Source organism: Cryptotermes secundus, unplaced genomic scaffold, assembly GCF_002891405.2.
Source record: "Cryptotermes secundus unplaced genomic scaffold, Csec_1.0 scaffold238, whole genome shotgun sequence".
Taxonomy (NCBI): Eukaryota; Metazoa; Arthropoda; class Insecta; order Blattodea; family Kalotermitidae; genus Cryptotermes; species Cryptotermes secundus.
In genome coordinates this window covers 1219075-1241522 of record NW_019728500.1, presented here as the reverse complement: position 1 = coordinate 1241522, position 22448 = coordinate 1219075, and the positions used below count along the sequence as shown (strand labels likewise).

The following is a 22448-nucleotide window of genomic DNA, read 5'->3' as shown; positions in this document are numbered from 1 at the left end:
GGGGGTAAAGGACGGCCGGCGCGTAAGGCCGACAAACTTACCGCCATCTGTGAGCCGATTGTCTAGATAATGTGGGACCCTCAACATCTCACAGCCTTATGGGCCTCCATGGCCTGTTATAGGGATAGCTTTACTTTTATAGTATATACGTGTACTTAGTTATTTCTGATACACTCTAGTTTATCAGTCTATTCGGTTAGCTATGTTTTATAACTAGTGTCTACTTGTCTATTCGGGTAGCTACCTCTGATACACCGTAGTTTGCCCATTTTCGCCTTTACTGCACTGGCTTCTTCGTGCTAAATCTGAGATGAAAACCGCTTGATTTCCATATGCATAAGCACTTAATTTAAATAAGACTGTTTGTTCAGTTGTTTAAATGATGGCAGCTTCTTTGGGTTTAAAGATTCAAATTCATAATTCAGCGAGCTTAATGAACTTAATATTCGTATTGCGTGAGCACTTAGCACTGAATCCATTATCGAAGCTGCAGGAAAGGGTAAGGATTTACTGATTAATTCTTTACAAAAAAGACAGCAAACTAACGGCAGCCTTGGGGTTAGTTCTGTTGCTAAAAAAACGTATTTCTTTGAGGTATAAGCGCGCAAGGCAAATTGTCCGTATAGAAAATTTCGAACATAATTACGCAAGACAATGCTTTTATATATTACCGCTGTTAAGTCCAAATTAGTTTTGCTCTACTTCAGTGACTTGCGCGTTACTCTAAATGAACAATGACAGTCTTTGTGTCCGTCATATGTACAAGCTTATTCTGAATCAATCCAAAATAAATATTTTTTTTCTCTCCTCTTGCTCCCACTGTGGAGCATAGGGCTGATTTCTCAGTTTCATGATCATTTTACAGACGTTAGGACTCCATGGACGGGTGATCAGCTCGTCGCAAGGCCTCTACCTAAACACAGGACAACACAAACAGAATAAACGCATACACACACCAAACATCCATGCCTTGCAATTCGAACTCAATATCCCGGCTTCCGAGCGAGCGAAAATAGCACATGCTTTAGACCGCTCGGCTACCGTGACGGGCCCAAAATAAATATAACAAAAAAAAAAACAGTCTTCATAGGGTATGCCGATAATTAAGACTTGTGGGACCCCTAAGGGTAACGGTAACACATTTGAGGGAGCTGTTGTAGGGTACACCGATACGCCCCAGCAGTACGAATCTCGGATATTTTCGTTAGAGACAAGAAGTTCTGTGAAGAACCAACCGCTTACTTTCCTTGATACGACACGAACCACATAGAAGACGACGCGTCCAACAATTATTCAGTTGTGTATTCGTTGCTGTGGCAATGTTTTTCACGAGCCGTTGCCTAGCAACGCTAAGGGAATTTTTTACAGATCCGTTTCCTAGCAACTATAGGAGGGTTACACATGCAGACACATAGACTGTTGTAAGGGATTTATGAGGTACGCCGGTGAGATGGATTCAGGCGCCATGGTAAATTTTAATAAAAATTATTTCAGGCATCCAAAAGTTAAGACACACAGAAAGCATGGAGATGGCATAAGTAGGCTATAAAACCGCATGTTCACCAAAAACTTCTATGACCTCTCGACAGAGGCTCTCAGATAAATCAGGAAGACGGTAACGGAACACTGAGGTGTCTGTGGATTGTCCTTGAACCCTTACATCAGCCTATGGGTGGGTGGTCTGAGATGCGAAGGTTTACGCAGGATACCGTGTGTGCATGTATCCACAAAGTTCGCACGGCGTATTGCGACAGCTGAACTGCTTGAAGACTATTTTGCAAACATTTAAACAAGGCACTGAGAGAAAAGGGGTGTCCATAACAGGTGCGAGGGTTTCGGCGGCGCCAGGATACTTTCNTCTTTCGGGGGGGGGGGCAGTCAGAAAATTTACTTACAGAATTACTTTTAAGCTGTTTAAGATTACTTAACTGATCGCCCTAGAGTAACAGAAAAATAATTTAAATATTTGGTATTAATAATTGCCATATTTCTTTTATTTTTCCAATTTTGATTTGTTTACAGAAATCCAGAAGACGGGCTGTCTGGCTGTCCCCCACCGGCGCCCATGCAATAATACTGTGACGGATCCCAACACAGGAACAATAAAAGTCTCACTAAATTACACACATGCAATATCGATGCACTGCAGCACATGTAACGTCACACACTGAGTCTTCTAATTCTTCTTCTGGCCACAATGCTGTTCCCTTGGAACTTCGGAACTCAAATGAATTCCATTTATTACTCACACCTCAAACTTACGACTGACTCGCAAACGACCTTTGTTGTCCCCACAAACCTTCGGTGCGGACCTACAGAAAACACGTCACTTGTGTGTGACGCCACTGCCTACGCGGAAGTGTGTTTACCGAACCTTTGTCTAGAAACGGATTGCATAACCTCGCTGTTCTATTGTTACAACCCCTCGGCACGGACCACGTAGAAAACACAGCTCTTCTATTGTTGTTCAGATCGTTTCCATATGTTTTGTTTGTAACGAATCTGATCTATTTGCTCATATCGCAGTCGTTGCCTAGTAATGGCTCTACACACTACAGTACACGGTGGACTAATAGTCCATCTTTTAAGTCGGTTAGTTAATGACACTCTCAGTACTGAGGCTGTATAAGGTCAATCATGGGCTGATTAACGAATGTGGAGCAGTTGGTGGAATGAGAACTGACAGGGAAAACTGAAGTATTCTGAGAAAAGTCACCCAGTACCACTTTGTCCACCACAAATCCCACATGACCGGATATGGATCCAACCCGGACGGCCATGATGGGAAGCAGGCAACTAACTCCCTGTGTTATGGCGCGGGCTCAAAAATTTTTGAACAAATTAAATATCCTAGTGCATGGCAAGAAATATGAGACGCCTTTCGTTAGACAATCATACACGTAAAGTTTGCAACAGTTCCGCTACAGGTCTCTAGCGCGAAACGTCACGTGACAATAAGTTAAAACGGCAAATCTACAGGAGTAACGTAGTTGGTTGAGGCACTACTCTACAAGCCGGAAGGTCGCGGATTCGGTTCCCATTGAGGTCACTAGATTTTACAATTGACCTAATCCTTCCTGTCGCACTATGGCCCTGGACTCGACTTAAGTTTTTAACAAAAATGAGTACCAAGAATCTCCCTGGGGGTAAAGGGCGGCCGGCGAGTAAGGCTGACAACCTCACCACCATCTGTGAGCCGACTGTCTAGAAAATGTGGTAGCCTTGAGGTCTCACAAACCTATGGGCCTCTACGGAATGTTTTTACAGGAGGGAGCTGTCTGTATTAGTCAGTTCATGACATGACACTTGAAAGTTGGAACAACTGAGCCGCACGCAACAACAGAATTATTGGAAATGGTGTTCTCTATGCGGCCCGCGCTGAGGCTATATAGCGGGGACCATCGCCGTCGTTAGTTAGTTGTGGCCATGATTTACGTCGTCAGAAGGCAGAAAGCAGGCAACGACGTGAGCAGAAGAAGACATTGTTGAGAGCCGTTACCAAGCGACGACTACTGAAGACGTAGACGTATGTATGTGTGCTTCAGTACAGTGATTTGCAGAGTTTGTAGTTCCATGGACCTGTTACAATTACCTGTAATTACGAGTAGTTATAAGTGTCCAATAAATCCAAATACCAATCGAAACCCCTTCTATAGTCACTAACACGTGCTATTTTATTTTGTGGAAAGGAAGGATAATCTAGCGACCCACTTAAAACCAACTGTCGGGCCGCATGCGACCAGCGTGTCGCTAATTGGACTGCCCTGTAGTAAATGGTTGGATGCTCCCGGCAACTTCTAAAGCCGCTATGAAATTGGAGAAAGTTTAACACGGCCAACTACGTTAGCACTCTTCACAGCTTAGGAAAAAAAATACTTCCCTCCACTGGAGCCAAGGTAGACGATTAACGCAAAAAAAAAAGTAAAATTGATTCGTACGGAATTCGATGATCGTTAAAAAGAAACAGCAAAGTCATCGTTTGTCGGGCGCTATCCTTTCTGAATCACTAAACGAACTAAGGTGAATATTTTCGATTTGCATTCCCTCATTCAGCCGACCCTAGAGACGCGCGGTCGGTCAGTAAGCTTCTGGTTAGGGGGCTAGACCAACGGTTCAAAAACATTCTGTGCTCGCCGCCCCCTGAAAGTTATGCAAATATCTGTCCTTACTGGAATAATACGCCATCCAGTGTAACAAATTTAATAGTGTAGATCAAATTATAGGTACTATGCTACTAGCTGGAAGGTCGCGGGTTCGATTCCCTATAAGTTCATTTAACTTTCCAATTGATCTAATCCTCCCAGCTGCACTATGGTCCTGAGGTCGAATCAGCCTCTAACGGAAATGAGTACCAGGAATATTCCTGGGGGCAAAGGACAGACGGTGCATAAGGCTGAAAACCTCACCGCCATTTGTGAGTCGATTGGGTAGAAAATGTGGAAGCCTCGGCGTCTATGGGCCTCCAGAACTCTTACAGGGATAGCTTTACCTTTTCTAGACCAAATTAGATGTATAGAGCTTTCTACGTTTCGGACCCCTGGGACTATACTGACACGCATGTCAATAACATATATAATTATACAAACCTACCCTCCACACCACCTAAACAACCTGCAGTCCAGCACACACTCTGATACTGTACAAAGCTAAAGTTTTAAATAAACATTTTTTATTGCTAGTGGGTTTGGACTAAGTCCCTTGTACTGCGGCCACTTCTGGCCTATTGTACCAGCCCCAGATGATAGGCAAGGGTGATTGTGGAGCAATTGGTGGAATAAAGATTGGCAGGGGAAACCGAAGTACTCGGAGAAAACCTGCCCAAGCGCCACATTGTCCACCACAAATCCCACTTGACCAGACCCGGGATCGAACCCGGGCCGCCGCGGTGGGAAGCCAGCGACTAAGTGCTTGAGCTATGGCGCAGCCCAAATAAACATTAACATATGATCCTAACATTGTGCAAAAAAAAATCGAAGATCAGCCATGCAGCAGTCTTCGTGTGCAAGACACAATGAACTCTGATTTTACTGCAAAACTTTTTAAGAAATATTTTATATATTTTTATACCTTTCATTGTGAAGCGTATTTTAAGATTTACATCAAACGTAAAGCTAATTTCGTTTCATTTTCATGCCTCTGAGAATGATCCCAAGGGGCCCAAACACGTTAATCCCATTCAGTGGTTGCTGTGCGGGTACACACGTCTGTATAAACACACTATACGAGAGGTATTTAACAGTGAATGTATAATTATTAATGACGCATGAAAGGCCCAAACACGGTACTAAATACCGTATTTACGCATGTATAGGCCGCACATTTTTTGCCAAAAATTCAAGAGGAAAACTGGGGTGCGGCTTATATTCGAAATATTCGAAATCACACTTCATTTTAAAAAAATTATATTCATAATTAGTAATACAGGGTGTAATTAATACTCCTGAAATAATATTCCAAGAAAATTATTTTTTCTATAATTTCTGTCTGAAAATTGTGCTGCGGCCTATACATGCGTAAATACGGTAGTTAACATAGAGTACATTGGGACAGAAAGTTGTGCTGACCGAAATAAATACGATTGAAGATTAATTACCGTGCGTATCTATTCCAGGGGGTAAGGGTGACAGAACATATAACTGACCATTGCCGAAATTTAGACTGCATTGAGATTTACTTCCATGCCTCTTAATGGTGTGGCAATTAGGCAAAACTTTCTTATTTATTGGGACTTTTCTCGTGACTGGGTTCCAAGGCATCCCATCTGGCCGGTTTTGTATTCTTGACTGTAGACAATTGGTAGGACCCTTTGGATGGGGGATCGGCCCATCCCAAGGCCTATACCTACACAAAGCAACACAAACAGAGGAATTATGCATATAGGCATGCTTTGAAAAGGACTCAAACCCACATTCCCAGTATCCGAGAAACAGGAAACAGCATCCATGCCCTCTACCGCGAGTCTCTGCTATCGGCTTATTTAACAGGAAGGTGTCTATGTGCTCAAGTAAGCACGTCGTAATGAAGGCGTATAAGAGTCTGTGGATGTACCGATCCACACCAAGGGGTAGTTCAGTCAGTATAGGGACCGGCTACGGGCTGGACGACAATGGCTAGATTCTTGGCAAGGGCAAGAAATTTATCTCTCCCCCCTCAGCAACCAGACCGGCTCTGGGGCCCACCCAGTCTCCTATCAAACGCTTACTGGAAGCTCTATCCCCGGGGATAAAGGGGCAGAAGCTTGAAGCTGACCAGGGTTCGATTATCGGCAAGGGCAAGTAATTTATCTCTCCTCCACAGCAACCAGACCGGCTCTGGAGCCCACCCAGCCTCCTATCAAATGGGTACTGAAAGCGCTGTCCCCGGGGGTAAAGGGGCAGAAGCTTGAAGCTGACCAGGGTTCGATTCTCGGCAAGGGCAAGTAATTTATCTCTCCCCCACAGCATCCAGACCGGCTCTGGAGCCCACCCAGCCTCCTATCAAATGGGTACTGAAAGCGCTGTCCCCGGGGGTAAAGGAGTAGAAGCTTGAAACTGACCACTCACCTTCATCTAGTGCCGAGGTCAAGAATAGTGCTTTATCTCTATCTTATCTTGAGTGCACGTGTACCGGCTACATGACAAACTCAGTCACCAATACGGAACTTCGGAACACAATAGATATAAACCCATTATTAGGAGATTATTTACGTAGCCATTAATTATGGGTTGTATTTGAACGTTAACCGTTCACATATTCTGCAGTCATGATGCCGCCAGCAATCACGCCGAACCGTGAATTATATTCACAAGATTCAAAGTCGAATTGGGCATGGCAGCTTGCCCTCGGGGCACTATGCAAAGCAATCGGGTGTCAGACCGTGTCTCGGCAGGAAAATGGAAACAGTGCATAATTCGCTACTATCATGCAGAATATTGGTGAATGCTTTCTAACGAAAAAAAATCATTAACAAAATCGGAAGCGATGACTTCTAATGGAATGTATCAATCCGCTGTAAATTACGTTCAACATAATTAAATCTTTATACTTTGCATCCCATACAGCACGCATGGGAGTGAAGAGAAATGCATGCAATTTCTTGCAGAAATACCTGAAGGAAAGAGACCATTTAGAAGGTAAAGTTGTAAATGGGATGATAACATTAAAATTCATCTCAAAGAAATAGAACGGGAGGCTGGTTTCATGTGGCGCAGGACAGAGTTCAATGACGGTAAGCTTCTTGAACAGCTGAGGTACGACTAGATACTCACGACAAACTCTGTTCCATGTTGTTGGTTACTTTTCGTTTGAAACTTTGTGGATTACCTTAACACGCTAACAGTAGCTAAACTACACAGCATAGAATGGTAGGATTTCTTTTTTATTGCTAGTGGGGTGGAACTAAGTCCCTTGTACTACGGCCACTTCTGGCCTATTGTACCAGCCCCAGATGATAGGTGAGGAGCAATAGGTGGAATGAAGATTGGCAGGGGAAACCGAAGTACTCGGAGAAAACCTGCCCCAGCGCCACTTTGTCCACCACAAATCCCACTTGACCAGACCGCGGGATCGAACCCGGGCGCCGTGGTGGGAAGCCAGCAACTAACCGCTTGAGCTATGGCGCGGCCCTCGAATGGTAGGATAGTACAGGAAACTGGAAAGGATTTGCTTGAAAACGATCGTGATTCAAAGTTCTATTCCGTAATTTGCCTGGAGAGACTAAGTAAAACTGTGTAAAACCTCAATCACGATAGCCGGAGTCCCAACTGAGATTCGAACCAGACATCTCCGGAATACAAGTCACAAGCATCATCAACTGTGCCAACTTGTTCGGTAGTTAGTTCGCTGCTTGCTACACTAAACATGCCACATTAAAACTTCATGTTATTTATTTATTTACTTTGAGAGCAGACCGTGCCATAGCTCCGGCGATTATTCGATCCCAGGTCAGGTCATGTGGGATTCGTGGTGAATAAAGTGGCAATAGGGCAGGTTTTCTCCGAGCACTTCTGTTTCCCCTACCAATTATCATTCCACCAATTGCTACTCCACGCTCATCTGTCATCCGGCCGACGTGCCAAGTGGACTCAGTCTCACCACACCCCAAGGGGTGAAATATGAGTCCAACAAACTGATGACAGAAGTGTCACATCGTACTGCTTGCCGGGCCGGTCACACACCTCTAGTTTTCTTCCTTTGACGCTACAGCCCTCATTTGCGCCTAGGCCTACCTCCATGAAACTCTCCGTTTCGGTTTACTAGATCTTAGACATAGATCAGCTCGTCGCAAGGCCTCTAACACACCTCTAGTACGGTGTGAATATTGGTCAAATGGCGATTGGCCAGAAAAACACCGAGCTAATCAGTCCAAACTATCTGAGCTAGTCAAACTGTCACTAAATCTGAGTTGCACTTTCGTTGTTTACCAGTCCTAATACAACCGATTCTAATTTTCATAAATCAACCGGTAAAAGTGCCGTAAAGACTTCCGGCAAAGGTTAATTCTACTATATCCCATACATAAAAGTCTTTCGTCTTTCCTAACCGTCTATATAAATATAAGGACATTATACTGCTGTAACGAAAATTAGCACATAATTTAAAATTCGTCGTTCATAAATTTACCTTATGATTCGAAACTGCAGCATTCCTGACCTTTTTTTTTCCAATTCTTCATTTATCAATGATCCTGCCAGTCGATACAGTTTCGATACTGACAGCGTCGTAAAATAAATCGTGGCGTTACAGTCACGTTACTAACAAATTTGAATAGGGCAGTTTTTAATTTTACTTTAAGTTTGGCTTTATCAGACCTGTTTGTGCTGCCAACAGTCGCGAATTTTAACCGTTTTTTTTCAAAACAAAGCAATTAATAAATCAATCAACAAATGTCTGAGATGTCTGAAAAAAGACAGAATGTTAAAACAGGAGATGCCAGCAGTAACTGAGCCCTTGTCTACAAATGATACAGATTCAACGAGTTTTTTTTTTTTTACTTCAGTAGTCACAAAAATACAACTACTACGGATCATAAAATTCTTATCTGTAAGTATGTCCTCAAGTTACAACATTAACGCGTGTTTGCTTACTTCAAACATGAGCATGTTCCATTTTACTGCAGCATTTTACACATCTTGAAAAAAAAAAATTTGAATCCCACGGTTACGTCATTATGGACGCACATACAGGTGTGCAACAGCTCATAAATAGGACCTGTCCACAGACTGGAATTTGTTTCTACCTGTCAACTGATTTCAACACTGGCGCGAAAGCAAATAAAAGCCAGGAGTCTATGTCCAGCATATAACAAAATTATTTACCTCATATCGCACGAAATACAAGAATGAAACCGGCAAAAAAAACTTACCACAAACATTCAGCCATCCTTCAACGCGGCATGGATAAACCAACTTATTTCTTCGACTCATTCTGACAGCTGTTAGCAAGAACTGTCAGAGTACTGTAAGCAGTGTAACTCCACACAATTTCCACGGTTTATGATTCAAAACACTGGAATTTTATATGCACAACTTTTTCACCTGAACACTCCGCACACGTAAATACTCGTACACTTCACATAAGTATTTCCGTTGGTCATGAGTCTTAAATTCATAAATGCCACGAATACACTCTCCATTGTTCTTACATCATGATGAGGGTAGTACGAATTCACCTGCGAATTTGCGAAACGTTTGACACGAGCACACGAAACCACCACAATATAACCTCTTCGCACCTAACCGATCGAACACCGACATTCAAACTGACGCCGCGCGCACACACGCACTCTGCAGAACACAGTCGCAGCAGATTCGGTTCAAAGAACTTCAGTACCAAAGACAAACTACTGTAACGTTCTCCTGACAGATTCACTCGATGCAGTTTCTCATCCGTTTGTACCGTTAATATACATGGAAAATAAATACGAATCTCCATGGTAGGATAACGATCTATATGTTATCATTACTTACTATAAAGACTGACAAATGAAACTGCAGGTCTGCTCGAATGAACATATCTCGGAACTATGGAAAAGACATTATTAGCAGTGCCATCTACACGCCACAAGACTAACTTCATTATTCAATCCCAGCGGATCGGTTAATGATATAGTTTCCTAGACAATGGCACCTACAGCGCCTACAGCCACGTGCGAACCGTCGCGCCCAGCTGGAATACACATTTTACTACGCAGGTTACGACTTGCGGCTAAATCACGTTTTGGCGTCAAATATTTGGACATTGTCGTTTGAAGTCACTGGTAGTTTTGGCCTGTAAAAATTGTAACAGTTCTTTTCAAGTCCACCGATTGAGTTAAAAATGGAACTAACAATGCTATTTAAAGATACTTATTCAACTGCATTCATTGTAGGAAGGCAAACGGTAAAATGATCATGATCAACGAATTGGAAAGGCTGTCGAAGGAAGCTGTATTTCAAAATATCTTACTTCACGACAGTTTGGTACATCGGTAACGCTCAGGTTTTGTATTCGGGGGGGGNGGGGGGGGGTCGGTTCGAATCTGGGAAGGGACAACGGTTTTGTGGCTTTACTCAGTCTCTCCAAGCAAATTCCGGTTAGTGTCTCAATTAGGCCACGACAAATAAGAAGTCAACGATATCGGAACCTCAACGATCTGTAACTGCCCTTGGGTTGCTTATGGGTCAAAATGGGAGAGTTATCTTTGTACAACGCCTCAAATATCTTCGAGGTCGCGCCATCATCAGTAACGGACATCGTTATGTCATTATCAGTAACGGACATCGTTATGTCATCATCAAAAAATTACTAGACTCTCTTTTCAACCTAAGATGGGAACTAAAAACCACATTGGAGGTATCATTGAACACAGACATTTTCTTAAGAATAGTATTATATCCTGTGCCATATAGTCCGTTGAAAGGTAACTGACGTTTCGGAGGAATATATCGCCTCCATCTTCAGTGTCGAATAAGTCAAGCAAAATACCAGCATGAAAGCAGGTGGCAAGCCGTAATTTCGAGGCCGTATTTTCCTCCGAAACGTTGCATGACTTTCAACGGACTAAGCAGCGTTATTTTCCAGAAGACAGTACTTTTCATAACCACCGCTGTGAGAACCTCAAATCCTACACAGCAATTTTCTTACCTATGTTGTCTACTCAAAGTATGATGCAACCTCGAGCATGTCTCAGACAGATAATATGCTTACCATCTGTCATATACCATGCTGTCTCGTTGGGCCTCCAAGGTCCTGTATGGGATAGCTTTACATTTACCTTCTTCTTCAACATTGTAGGTTAAGCGAAAATACAGTTTGATTACCTGTGTACTTACTCTGTCAAGCCTAATCAGAACTTTTTGAATACTATTAAAATAAACAGAAGACTCTCTGCAATGCTTCCTCACTAACTGGCAGAATATAGCAATCTTCATCCTGATTTTTCTTTTCTTACTGCCATTCTGCATTACAATTACATGACGGCCCTATTAAATACTTACAGCTATAAAGCAAGTAAGTAAAGCTATCCCTGTACCAGGCCATGAAGGCCCATAGGGTTGCGAGACGTTGAGGGTCCACAGCTATAACATAAGTTAAATAAAGAAAAAAGACGCTGTTCTTCAACTATGTCACCGAGCAATTTGGATTAAGTGGCAATGCTTTTGGTTTGGGAGGTACTCCTTTCAAACTCCGACTGGGACACAGACTGTCAATAGTTTTCTTTTGTGCTTACCATCCATCCCAATTTGCATTCACTACCAGCAGTCATTTGACGATATTATAGTTTGAGACAGTTGTTAAATTGGCGACAAACACTAAGAAACTGGATTGTCACATTACAGAAATTTACACGTCTATCAGAAATACTTCTCAGCTGACACAGACCTATGATAGAATATCAAGACAGATGAATTCGTTTCTACTATCACACATAAACCACTGTTTTGAAGCTCTTTCACGTTTGATTTTAAATGGATGTATATTTAATTGTGGGGTGCAGGGCAAAACAAACCTATATGATGCGCCTCCCACTTCACTAAAAAGTTAAAGTTTACCAAAGTTCGGTCCAATTATACAATACTGTTTCTAAAATTTTGGATGGGCTATACTCGTACTACCTTGTGATATTTTCTTTCAGTAAAGAAAACAATATTTTTCCAAAGCTTTGGATGGGCTTATAGCCAAATTTATGACTGAAAACATGTATGAAAATCATTATTTCCAAAAACACTGTACATAAATGAAATATTGACTTATTTTAGTGCACAAGGCTTCCTTCTGTAAAATGTTTTCTGTTTGACATTATGTATGAGCTGCGTATTTGATTGAAGTGACAGGAGGTTGGAGAAAACTGCACAATGAGGATCTTCATAACTTGTACTCTTCTCCTAGTATAATTAGAATGATCAAGTCAAGGAGGTTGGGGTGGGCAGGTCATGTAGCACGAATGGGAGAGACGAGGAATGCGTATAGGATATTGGTGGGAAAGCCAGAAGGAAAGAGACCACAGGGAAGACCAAGGCATAGGTGGGTGGATAATATTATAATGGATCGTAGAGAGATAGGATGGGATGGTATGGGTTGGAAAGATCTGGCTCAGGATAGGGACCAGCAGAGGGCTCTTGTGAACATGGTAATGAACCTTCAGGTTCCATAAAATGCTGGGAAATTCTTGAGTAGCTGCAGAATTGGCAGCTCCTCCAGAAGGGCTCAGTTCCATGAGTAAGTAAGTAAGTAAGTAAGTGTATTTGATACTGTAATGTATTCATCCTAAAGAAGCTGATAAAAGAACACTGTGATATTTCTCAACTTTCAAAACTTCTCTCATATTTCAAACGTGAATAGAGTCTGTCATGTTCATACACACCAGTGATGACATACAAAGTCAGGGACACGTCACCAAAACCGTCCCTAGGGTTGCTGCTGTCAATCACTTCCATCTAGCTGTGGTTGGAGAGGGGAGAAAAGTGAAGGAGATGCAATATTGATTCGCCTCTCCTTCTCATCCTTGAGAAGGGTGGCTTTGAAACACCACAGAGTGTATGGCTGCAAACACTACAGCAAGAGCAGGGGACCTCTTGAATGTTTAGGATAAAAGATGAGTGTCCCAAGTACAGGCACATGGGTGAAAAGAGTGACTTCCAGGAGGCCGACCAAATGCTGCAGTTTAGAGGTTGCCAGTCCTGCTTGATTTGTGAGGCACCAGTTCAGTTTCTGGCTCAGAAGGCTGATGTCATGAATGAAACTTTCATTATTTTCCCCAGATCCTCAATTGAAATGAAGGGAGTGTGACCTAACATAGGTCACAACCACTTCCTACCACATCCTTCCTAATCCATCACTCTTGACTGTACCCCCACGTGATGCTATGACATACATGCAATTGAAAAAAGTTCTTTTAAATAAACTACAAATGAAACATAGGCATGGGCTTCAAAAATCAAATAATTTAACTGCAAAACAGGTATGTTATTATTATTTTATTTCACTCTATTCACTTAGCATATACTGTGGTACCAACCTTTGAGATTATGCGGTATCTAACGATCTATGGCACCCTGATTAAAACAGTCAGTAGGTACTACCTACATCAATGTTTCCCAAAGTGTATGCCACAAGAACGCTAGAAATGTCCTGCATAATTTACTTAGTTCAGTATTTTACTACTCTGCTTTTTATTGGCATAATGGATAAATTTAGCTACAGCATTCGATCTCAATTGAAATGTTTTTATATTTGTTTGGCTCAATAAACATTGTTCTTTCCCAGAACTCCCACGAGGGAAATCTTCTGACACCTCCCAGCTAACGTGCAGAGCGCTCGACATCTCCCCAACAACCCCAGTTTGCCTTCTATTTCACAACTGTAACAAACTGTGTCACTTGCATAAGAAGAACAGGAAACATTAACTCACACATATTGGAGGGACTGTTGGGAAAAAATGAGAAAATTCATTCTCCTTGAATTAAAACAGTATCTCTTGAATAAGTCACAGTACTCAAAATTACATAATTAAATTTAGGCAGCAAAAAGTGAAAACAAGACATATTATACACAGATTCAAAGACAATACAGTACAATATTGCAAATAAAATGTTCAATATGCTGTCTGTTCTTTATTGAAAATAAGGTACATGGCATAAAAAGAACACCCTAATTTCAGTGTGGTTACTGTATTCAACAAAATATCTCTATGTGCAATATAACAGAGGTCCCATCATCTATTTTCAAATCTAAGGCATCATGACACTTCTTGACAGAAGTCAGAATGCGGTACATTAGACAATAGGCTTAAGCATTATGCTCTGAAGACATATAGAGGACTGCAATAGATGCAGGCTAGTGGTCAGCTTTATATTCCAATTGCTTTACCTTCAAGGTAAGTGCCCTCAGTACCGATTTGATCAGGTCGGAGTCAATTCACATCAGTGGCAAAATGAAAACTACTTGTATCTTCCCCTGCCAGGAATCAGGCATTGGTCATCCATTCTGTGATCAGTCACTTTGGTGACCCAGCAATCCAGCTCCAGGAAATCAGGGTCTTGGAGTAATGGTAATGTCGTGTCTTGCTGTTCTGTTCCAGCATAATTTCAGACTAAATGGTTAACTGTGGGATCAACATCTGATATTAAATTCATACATAAGGTTTTAAAATGTAGTTTTCATGCTCCACATTTGATCCTAAACCTTGATCTGACTTATAACATGTTTCAAGATTCACTGAATAGCAACAGTACTCAGAATAAAGATTCTGAAACTTAATTTCAACGTGCCACAGAGCTCACCAAGGACGATAAGAAATATAAGTATGTTGAAGAAAGCAGTCTTCTGGGATTTGGCACCGTGTATATGTGGTGTTAACCGACGTTTGCTTTTACCGGTTCTCACGGTCTCTTCGCTTGCAGAATTCTTATATTTTTTCTTCTACCCTGAAGATGGAGGCGATACGTTCCTCCGAAACGTCGGTTAACGCCACATATACAAAGTGCCAAATCCCAGAAGACTGCTTTCTTCATAGTCACTGCCGTGAAAGCCTCAAATCTTATATAAGTATGTTGTTAATAGAAAGGTCAATACATTTGTGAAATATTAAGAATGAGACCATGCCATAAATCAGAAACTTGGGTGCTGGCCTTTCACTTTAGTCTCTCATGTTAAATCCTGGATGACAATGTGTGATTTGTGGTGGACAAAGTGGTACTGGAGTAGGTTTTTCAGTTTTTTTCTCTTTTCCACTCCTGATCATCATCTCACTGTTGCTCCACACTCATTGTCACACACTCTGAAGTTTAGATTATAGATTTTCAGATTTGGATAAAACACTTAGTGAGGTGAAACAAATAAGAATAGATAACAGTACTATGCCTATGTCAGAGCATCCGTCCATGGACACTACCTGTTCTACTGATCGGAAAAGGATTAAAAAGCCTCCCAAAACTGGATCTGATGATTTTTTACGGACATAGTGTATCAATTTTCTGGGTCATCTGTTAAGTTTAATAATCCTCTGATTCTCTTACATCAAAATATCAGAGGTCTCATCAGTAAAACGGATGAAATAATTGTTTCCCTAAATGTAGATAAGATTAGTCCACAATTTCTCTGTTTTTCAGAGCACTATATGTCAGACAACAATTTAAGTCTTGTTAGTATTGAAAAATATGTATTAGGGTCTTGCTACTCTAGATGTAGGTATCAGAGAGGTGGTGTTTGTATATTTGTTCATAAAGAATTATATTTTAGTCATGTTGATTTATCAACTTACTGTGTGGAAAAAATTTTAGAATTATGAGCTGTTAAGAATAGAATCTAATGGTCAGGGTTTAGTTCTTGTTTGTCTATACAGATCTCCTGCAGGTGATTTTTGTCAATTTTTGAATCTGTTAGAACACGCTTTATTGTTTTTGTATAAACCATCTATTGAATTATTAATATGTGGAGATTTTAATGTTGATTATTTACTAAACGATAACCGTAAACAGCAATTGACTGTATTACTTAACACTTTCAATATGGTACATACTGTAAATTTCCCGACTAGACTGCAAAATAATCATGCTTCAGCTATTGACAATATTTTAGTAGATAAATCAAGATTATCTTCTTGTATAACATTACCCCTGTGTAATGCACTGTCTGATCATGAGGCACAATGTTTTATACTTGATAAATATTTTGCTACTACCAATAAAATTAACAATAAATCAAGATCTAGTTATAAATCTAGATTGCTGACTAGTGAAGCTATTAAATATTTCACTGAACAGCTATCTTATGAAAAATGGAATGAAGTTTATCTTAATACTGATGTTAACTGTGCTTTTAATAAATTTTTATCTACATTTTTAAACATTTATAAAGCAAGCTTCCCTGTTGTGTACTTGAGCAATAACAATGATAAAAGTTGGATTACTACGGGTATAAAGACATCTTGTAAACGTAAAAGATTTTTATATAAGTTAATCGAATATAGTAACGATCCAAAAATAAAAACTTATTATAAAAAGTATTGTCTTATTTTAAGGAAAGTAATTTATGAAGCAAAAAAAATATATTATAATCAGTTAATTGAAATTCTAATAATAGAAATAAAACAGAATGGGATATTATAAGAAATGTATTGCATAAATCCACCAAAGACAATTATATGCCAGTTATGTTTAAAATGGATACTAGGAACATTCAATCTAATGATGTTGCTGATGCTTTCAACGAGTATTTTTTTAATATTGCTCATAGTCTGCAAACACATCCTGATAAAACTACTTCACGTCTTGAATTATTAAAGAACGCTTTTCAGCCTATTTTTCATAGTATGAAAGCAATTCCTGTAACCAAAGGAGAAATTATCAATATAATTTGTTCTTTAAAATCAAAGAAGGCTTCTGGTTATGATGGGATTTCATCTAAAGTATTAAAACTTTGTAGCGTCTTCATAAATGCGCCCCTTTCCTACATCTGTAATATGTCTATCATTACTGGTGTATTTCCTGAACGCTTGAAGTATGCTGTTATAAAGCCCCTGTATAAGAAAGGAGATAAGGTTGATATTACGAACTATAGACCTATTTCTATGTTGACTGTATTTAGTAAAGTCTTGGAAAGAGTTATGCATTGTAGATTGAGTCAGCATCTACAAGTTAATAATATTTTGGTGCAGGAACAATTTGGCTTTAGGAAAAATTTTTCAACAGACCATGCTGCTTTTTCTTTTACGACTGGCATACTTCAGGCCTGGAATGACAAACTGCAAACTGCAGGGATTTTTTGTGACCTTGCTAAGGCTTTTGACTGTGTTAATTATGAGATATTGACATCTAAACTAGAGTATTATGGTGTCCGGGGTTGTATATTAAACTGGTTTAAATCATATCTATGGGATAGAAAACAGTGTGTGTACATCAAAACTAATGATGGTCAGGACTATTTTTCATCTTGGGAAAGAGTTAAACAAGGGGTTCCGCAGGGGTCGGTTTTGGGACCACTTCTATTTATTATTTACATTAATGATTTGCCTCCATATATTAATAAATTGGCTAAAGTTTTTCTTTTTGCTGATGATACCAGTGTTTTGGTTACTGGTAATAATCATGATGAGCTTAAGCATAAAGTCAGGGGTACACTGTCTCTTATTATAAATTGGTTCACAGCTAATAAGTTGGCCTTAAATATCACTAAAACTAATATTATTAGGTTTGCTCTAAAACAGTCCTATAACTCTCTGGCAGTTGCTAGTGGGAATTTGTTTATAAATGAAGTTTCTGTGATAAAATTTTTGGGTCTGCAGATTGATAAGAATTTAGACTGGAAGAGTCATGTAGAGTATATTCTCCCTAAACTTAGTTCAGCTATTTTTGTAATTAGGAGTTTATCTTATTTTATGAGTAAAAAATTTTTACGAATGGTGTATTTTTCTTATTTTCACTCTATTCTTAAGTATGGAATAATTTTTTAGGGCAACTCAACGAATAATGTTAGAGTTTTTAAATTACAAAAAAAAGTAATAATGATTATATCTCGAGTGGGACCTAGAGACTCTTGTAGGGATCTTTTTAAGAAATTGAATATACTGCCATTGTCATGTGAATACATTCTCTCATTGATGATATTTGTGATTGATAATCAAACTAAATTTTATTCAGGTTTAGATGTTCATGGTTTGAATACAAGAAATCGAAAGCAATTATATTTGCCAAACTCGAATCTTTCTGCTTTTCAGAAAGGTACTATGTTTACTGCTATTAAACTATTCAACAGATTGCCCATAACCATTCAAAGCCTTAAAGAGGATAGAATTAGTTTTAAAAATAAGCTGTTTTTATATCTTATGAATAATTCCTTTTATACAGTTTCTGAATATGTGGAGCATAACATAAACAATTAGTTTTAATTATTTCATTATCTGTGTGTTTGTTTAAATTTTTGTATGACGACCTTCATGTCCATTTGTTTGGAATTGTGAAATGAAATGTATGTATGTATGTATGTATGTGGTACTCAAACCAGGCAGCACATTTCCACAGCCTTGATCTTCAAATTTGGGGCTTTATCTCTGACACAGCAGCCCTTGGCTGGTTACAGAGTAAGGACGTCAGTTTAATTTTATTAAAAAAATAAATAAAGGATAAAAATTTCAAACTAGGAAATACGATTTGAAAATAGAAATATCACAAGAAAAGTGGTGAAATAAGGATGCTATGAATGACAAAAGTAGATGTTTGTCAAACAATGGCTGGACAGACAAATTCACTGAAGACATGCATATGCACACAAAAAGAGAACTCACTGAAGGATAGAGAACACAGGCAGTTTTTTCACAAGACAGTCTACCTTGGTGGAAATTTTACTGGGCAATGATGACGGTGAAAAAATCTAGCTACCACCTTTTTTCTTTTTAATTCTTCCCTTCTGTTTGTCCAGTTAAGTGATGGGTTCCATTTCTGAGGTGGGAAGTGAGATGCATTCAGAATCCTATTTACAGTTTTGGGGGCTTAGGGCCAATAAAAATGTGGCGAATCTTGTCAGCAACAAAGAATTTTTATGCTAATTATTTTTTTGTTCTTATATGAAATAACAACTAAAAATACAAATTATCTTTTCACAATTTTATGGAAGCAAATGCCTCAAGTAAATCTGTGGATTCTATTTGTCTTTCACAGAAGCCCCCAGGAAACTGCCCCAGACACCCATTAAATCTGATCTTGGGTGGATTCCCATTCTCCCTGTGACAGAATAATAGCGAATACAGGAAACTCACAGCTAAGTAGCTAAGTATGGCTGACTACAATCAGACTGCTCTTTGCTTAGCTTCTGTTTAATGCCTTTTCAACTGTATGGTGATTGTGGATTAACTAGAAAGGTTGTGGCGGAAAGAGATCTAGTTTTTAAGGAACTACATCAGGTTCTGCAATAAAGAGATCAGAAAACCATGAAAATTCTCAGTTAGGATAATTGGATTGAGCCTGAGCACTTCTAATATGAAGGTAACAACTGGCCACTGCAGAGCGATGCTTGCATACTGTGGGGGGAATGAAAAAATATTAAGTAAATGAACTTGTTCTTTATTTCACAATTACTTCATGTCACAATTCACAGTCAAATTAAACTGGCCCATAATGGGAAAAACAAAGAGTAAACTGTTATAATCTTACATTGGGATAAAAGTATTCAAATCAGCATGGCAGATACTGCAATATAACATGAAATTTAACATGTTTAATATAAAGACTTGAACATCGCTATACATTTCCCAATAATCCGCACTTCTTAAATATTCATGTAATATCTTCCCAGTGTAATAATGAGTAACTGGGCTTTGGTCAGAAATAACAAATAATGTAAAGTTAAGCAGTGCAAAATTTTACTGGCATAAAAACTATAATGTCAGAACCACAGATCAGATGGTTTCTCAACCAGCTGCTTGGGTTGGTTCAAGTTCAATTTATTGTGTATTATACGACATTATGTACATTTCTAATTACTCATGTAATATCTTCTGACCAAAATAGTGAATAAGTGAATAATGGTCAGAATTTTCTAATATAAAAACAATAAACTGTTGCATAAATTTGACCATCTCTCCAAGAACAGCGAAGTCACCTTGCATGGAGCACTACCAAGGAAAAGTACTCTTGGGGGCAGGGTTTTATCACAGTGCTTCCAACTTCCCTACCAAACTTCACACTTCTGATGCTCCATACCCTTATCATCAGCTTTCAAGCATTTTTAGGCCTGATAAATTGAGACAATGGTCTGTAACTGCTGCCATCCTGTCAGATCTGGCACTTGCCAGAATCCTAAATAGTGAATCAAAACTTTATTCCTGAAAAATAATATATATTAAATTCTGATTTTCAGAGAAATGGACCACTAAATATATTAGTGCCTGGATTGAAGACATGGGATCCTTAACCACAATATTACTAAGAANGCCAAATCCCAGAAGACTGCTTTCTTCATAGTCACCGCCGTGAAAGCCTCAAATCTTACACCATTACTTGAGATTGAAACATTAACATACAACATGAGAAAAGTTCGATATCACTTTATATATTGAGAACATTAAGCCTTTCAGTTACTTTAACAAGACCATAGCCTGAAGTTCAATCTGGGAAGAATTCAGATAATTGCCTCCCATTATGTTTAATACCTGATGCCTGGTATAGTTCAGAAGGAGCTTTTGACATAATCACTCTTCAGTCACAAGTGGTTGAATTACAGCCAAAATGGCAAATTGATCCAGTCATTGAAGAGAATTTGACAATCCTATGAAGAAATGTAATGACTATGGAAAAATATCTAAGCATTCCTAGCTGTTTTAATAAAATCTTTTCATATGTCATGAAAACTACGATGATCTAGGCTGCATTCAATGTATGACAGTCATGACCAATATCCCCAGTTTGTAAGCCATGACCCACTGGAACAATAACAACCTATCTCACCAAAGATTCAACAAAAAAGGGACAGCTATTAAGTAGCAACTCTTCAAAATATTGGTATAATCATTTAATTAATCAAATTACTATCACAACACATTTACTTTCTTCTTTTTCTTCATTTCTTCTAGCATCATTTCCATGTTCATATGGTTTTCTAATCTGTATGTTCATACAGATAAAAAATTTCCAATCTCTTTCTCTTTTTCCATAAGCTTTCTTTTACAATTACTTTCCACCTCTTTCCTCTCTTCTTAATGTCTTCCAGCACCTAACTGAGCCATCTTCTTCTGAGTTGTCTTACAGGATCTATCTTTTGATTCAAATTCCAGTACCTTTCTCAGCATCCTTGCTCTCTTTATTCTTTCTGCATTTACCCTTGCATTCATATGAAATAATTTGAATTTTCTCTTATGATTGACATCAGTGGACTCATAGCCAGCAACGTTAGTACCTGCCCAGAACAGTGTTTCATGCAGACTGGTTCTATACTTTTGGAACTGTTACCTATGAGCAGATGGGATGTAACAAAACTAACCTGTATTTTATCTTCTAAACACATCTTGCAGAACATATGTTCCCACTGTGTCTAACCAGGTATCAGGGCATGAGAAGTAGCAACAGCCAACAAATTTCATACACAGAGGACTTTGTTAAAATCTGTACAACTATTACAGCACCCAAATCATCCCTCTGGCTAGGTCTTGTTTATCAGTAGGCCACAATAAATAAACATACAATAAGAAAATATAGTCACTCATATAAACACTGAGATAAGAAAAACAGTGGTGTGTTGCTTGAAGTAGCAAAAATGTGCAAAGTGTGGGAGAAGAGGATCTACACCACTTGCAGCACATGAACATCAACCCTAGGGATACAGGAAAATGGGTTGGGGACTGGGTTGCTACACCTATACCAGTATCATGTTGAAATTACATTTACATATCTGTAGTGGTTTTGAAATGTATTCTGAAATACATACTAAGTACACTCTGACTGTGTCAGAACATGCATTACCTTCCTACGGCTTGTACTGTTTACATAAAACGGGTACTCTAATTATCATTAAAATCGATCGTACGATATTTCCCACACTGTTTTGTGCATGTGTATATATATCATTTAATATTGCCTCATCATATGCAAAACATCCTTACAACTGACATCAACATTTTATTACAGCCAAATTTTAATTAAGTCATAAATCTTCAATGCTTAAATAAAGATGAAAATATTTGATAATGTCCGAGACTCAAAAAACTACGCACACATACACATTAGTGTTTGTGGGGAAGCTCTTGAAATGATTTTTTGTAATACTTCAGGTCTGATATCAACTAGACTCAATACTTAATGTCATATCTGATTAGACACCAATCATATGACATGATGATGGTCTACAGGTGCTTGTTTAAGGAATTCACGTCGAATCAGAGTGTAGCTTAGCAGTTCTATGACTAACATCACTGAACTATGATTAATGTCACAAATCTTATTACTCCAAATAACACTAAAAAGAGCCAGAAGATATTCTGAACATACAAACAAAGAAGA

The 22448-nt window shown here is 39.1% G+C and overlaps 1 protein-coding gene across 1 annotated transcript in view; it reads right to left on the bottom strand.

Annotated features, from left to right (window-relative positions):
• LOC111865176 (probable Ras GTPase-activating protein) overlaps positions 1-9740 on the bottom strand; it is a 569826-nt gene extending 560086 nt beyond the window's left edge. The window contains exon 1 of the mRNA XM_033751719.1: positions 9344-9740. Coding sequence (XP_033607610.1) covers positions 9344-9404 — 61 coding nt within the window. The 5' untranslated portion in view covers positions 9405-9740. The remainder of the gene's footprint in view (positions 1-9343) is intronic.
• Positions 9741-22448: the final 12708 nt, after the last annotated feature.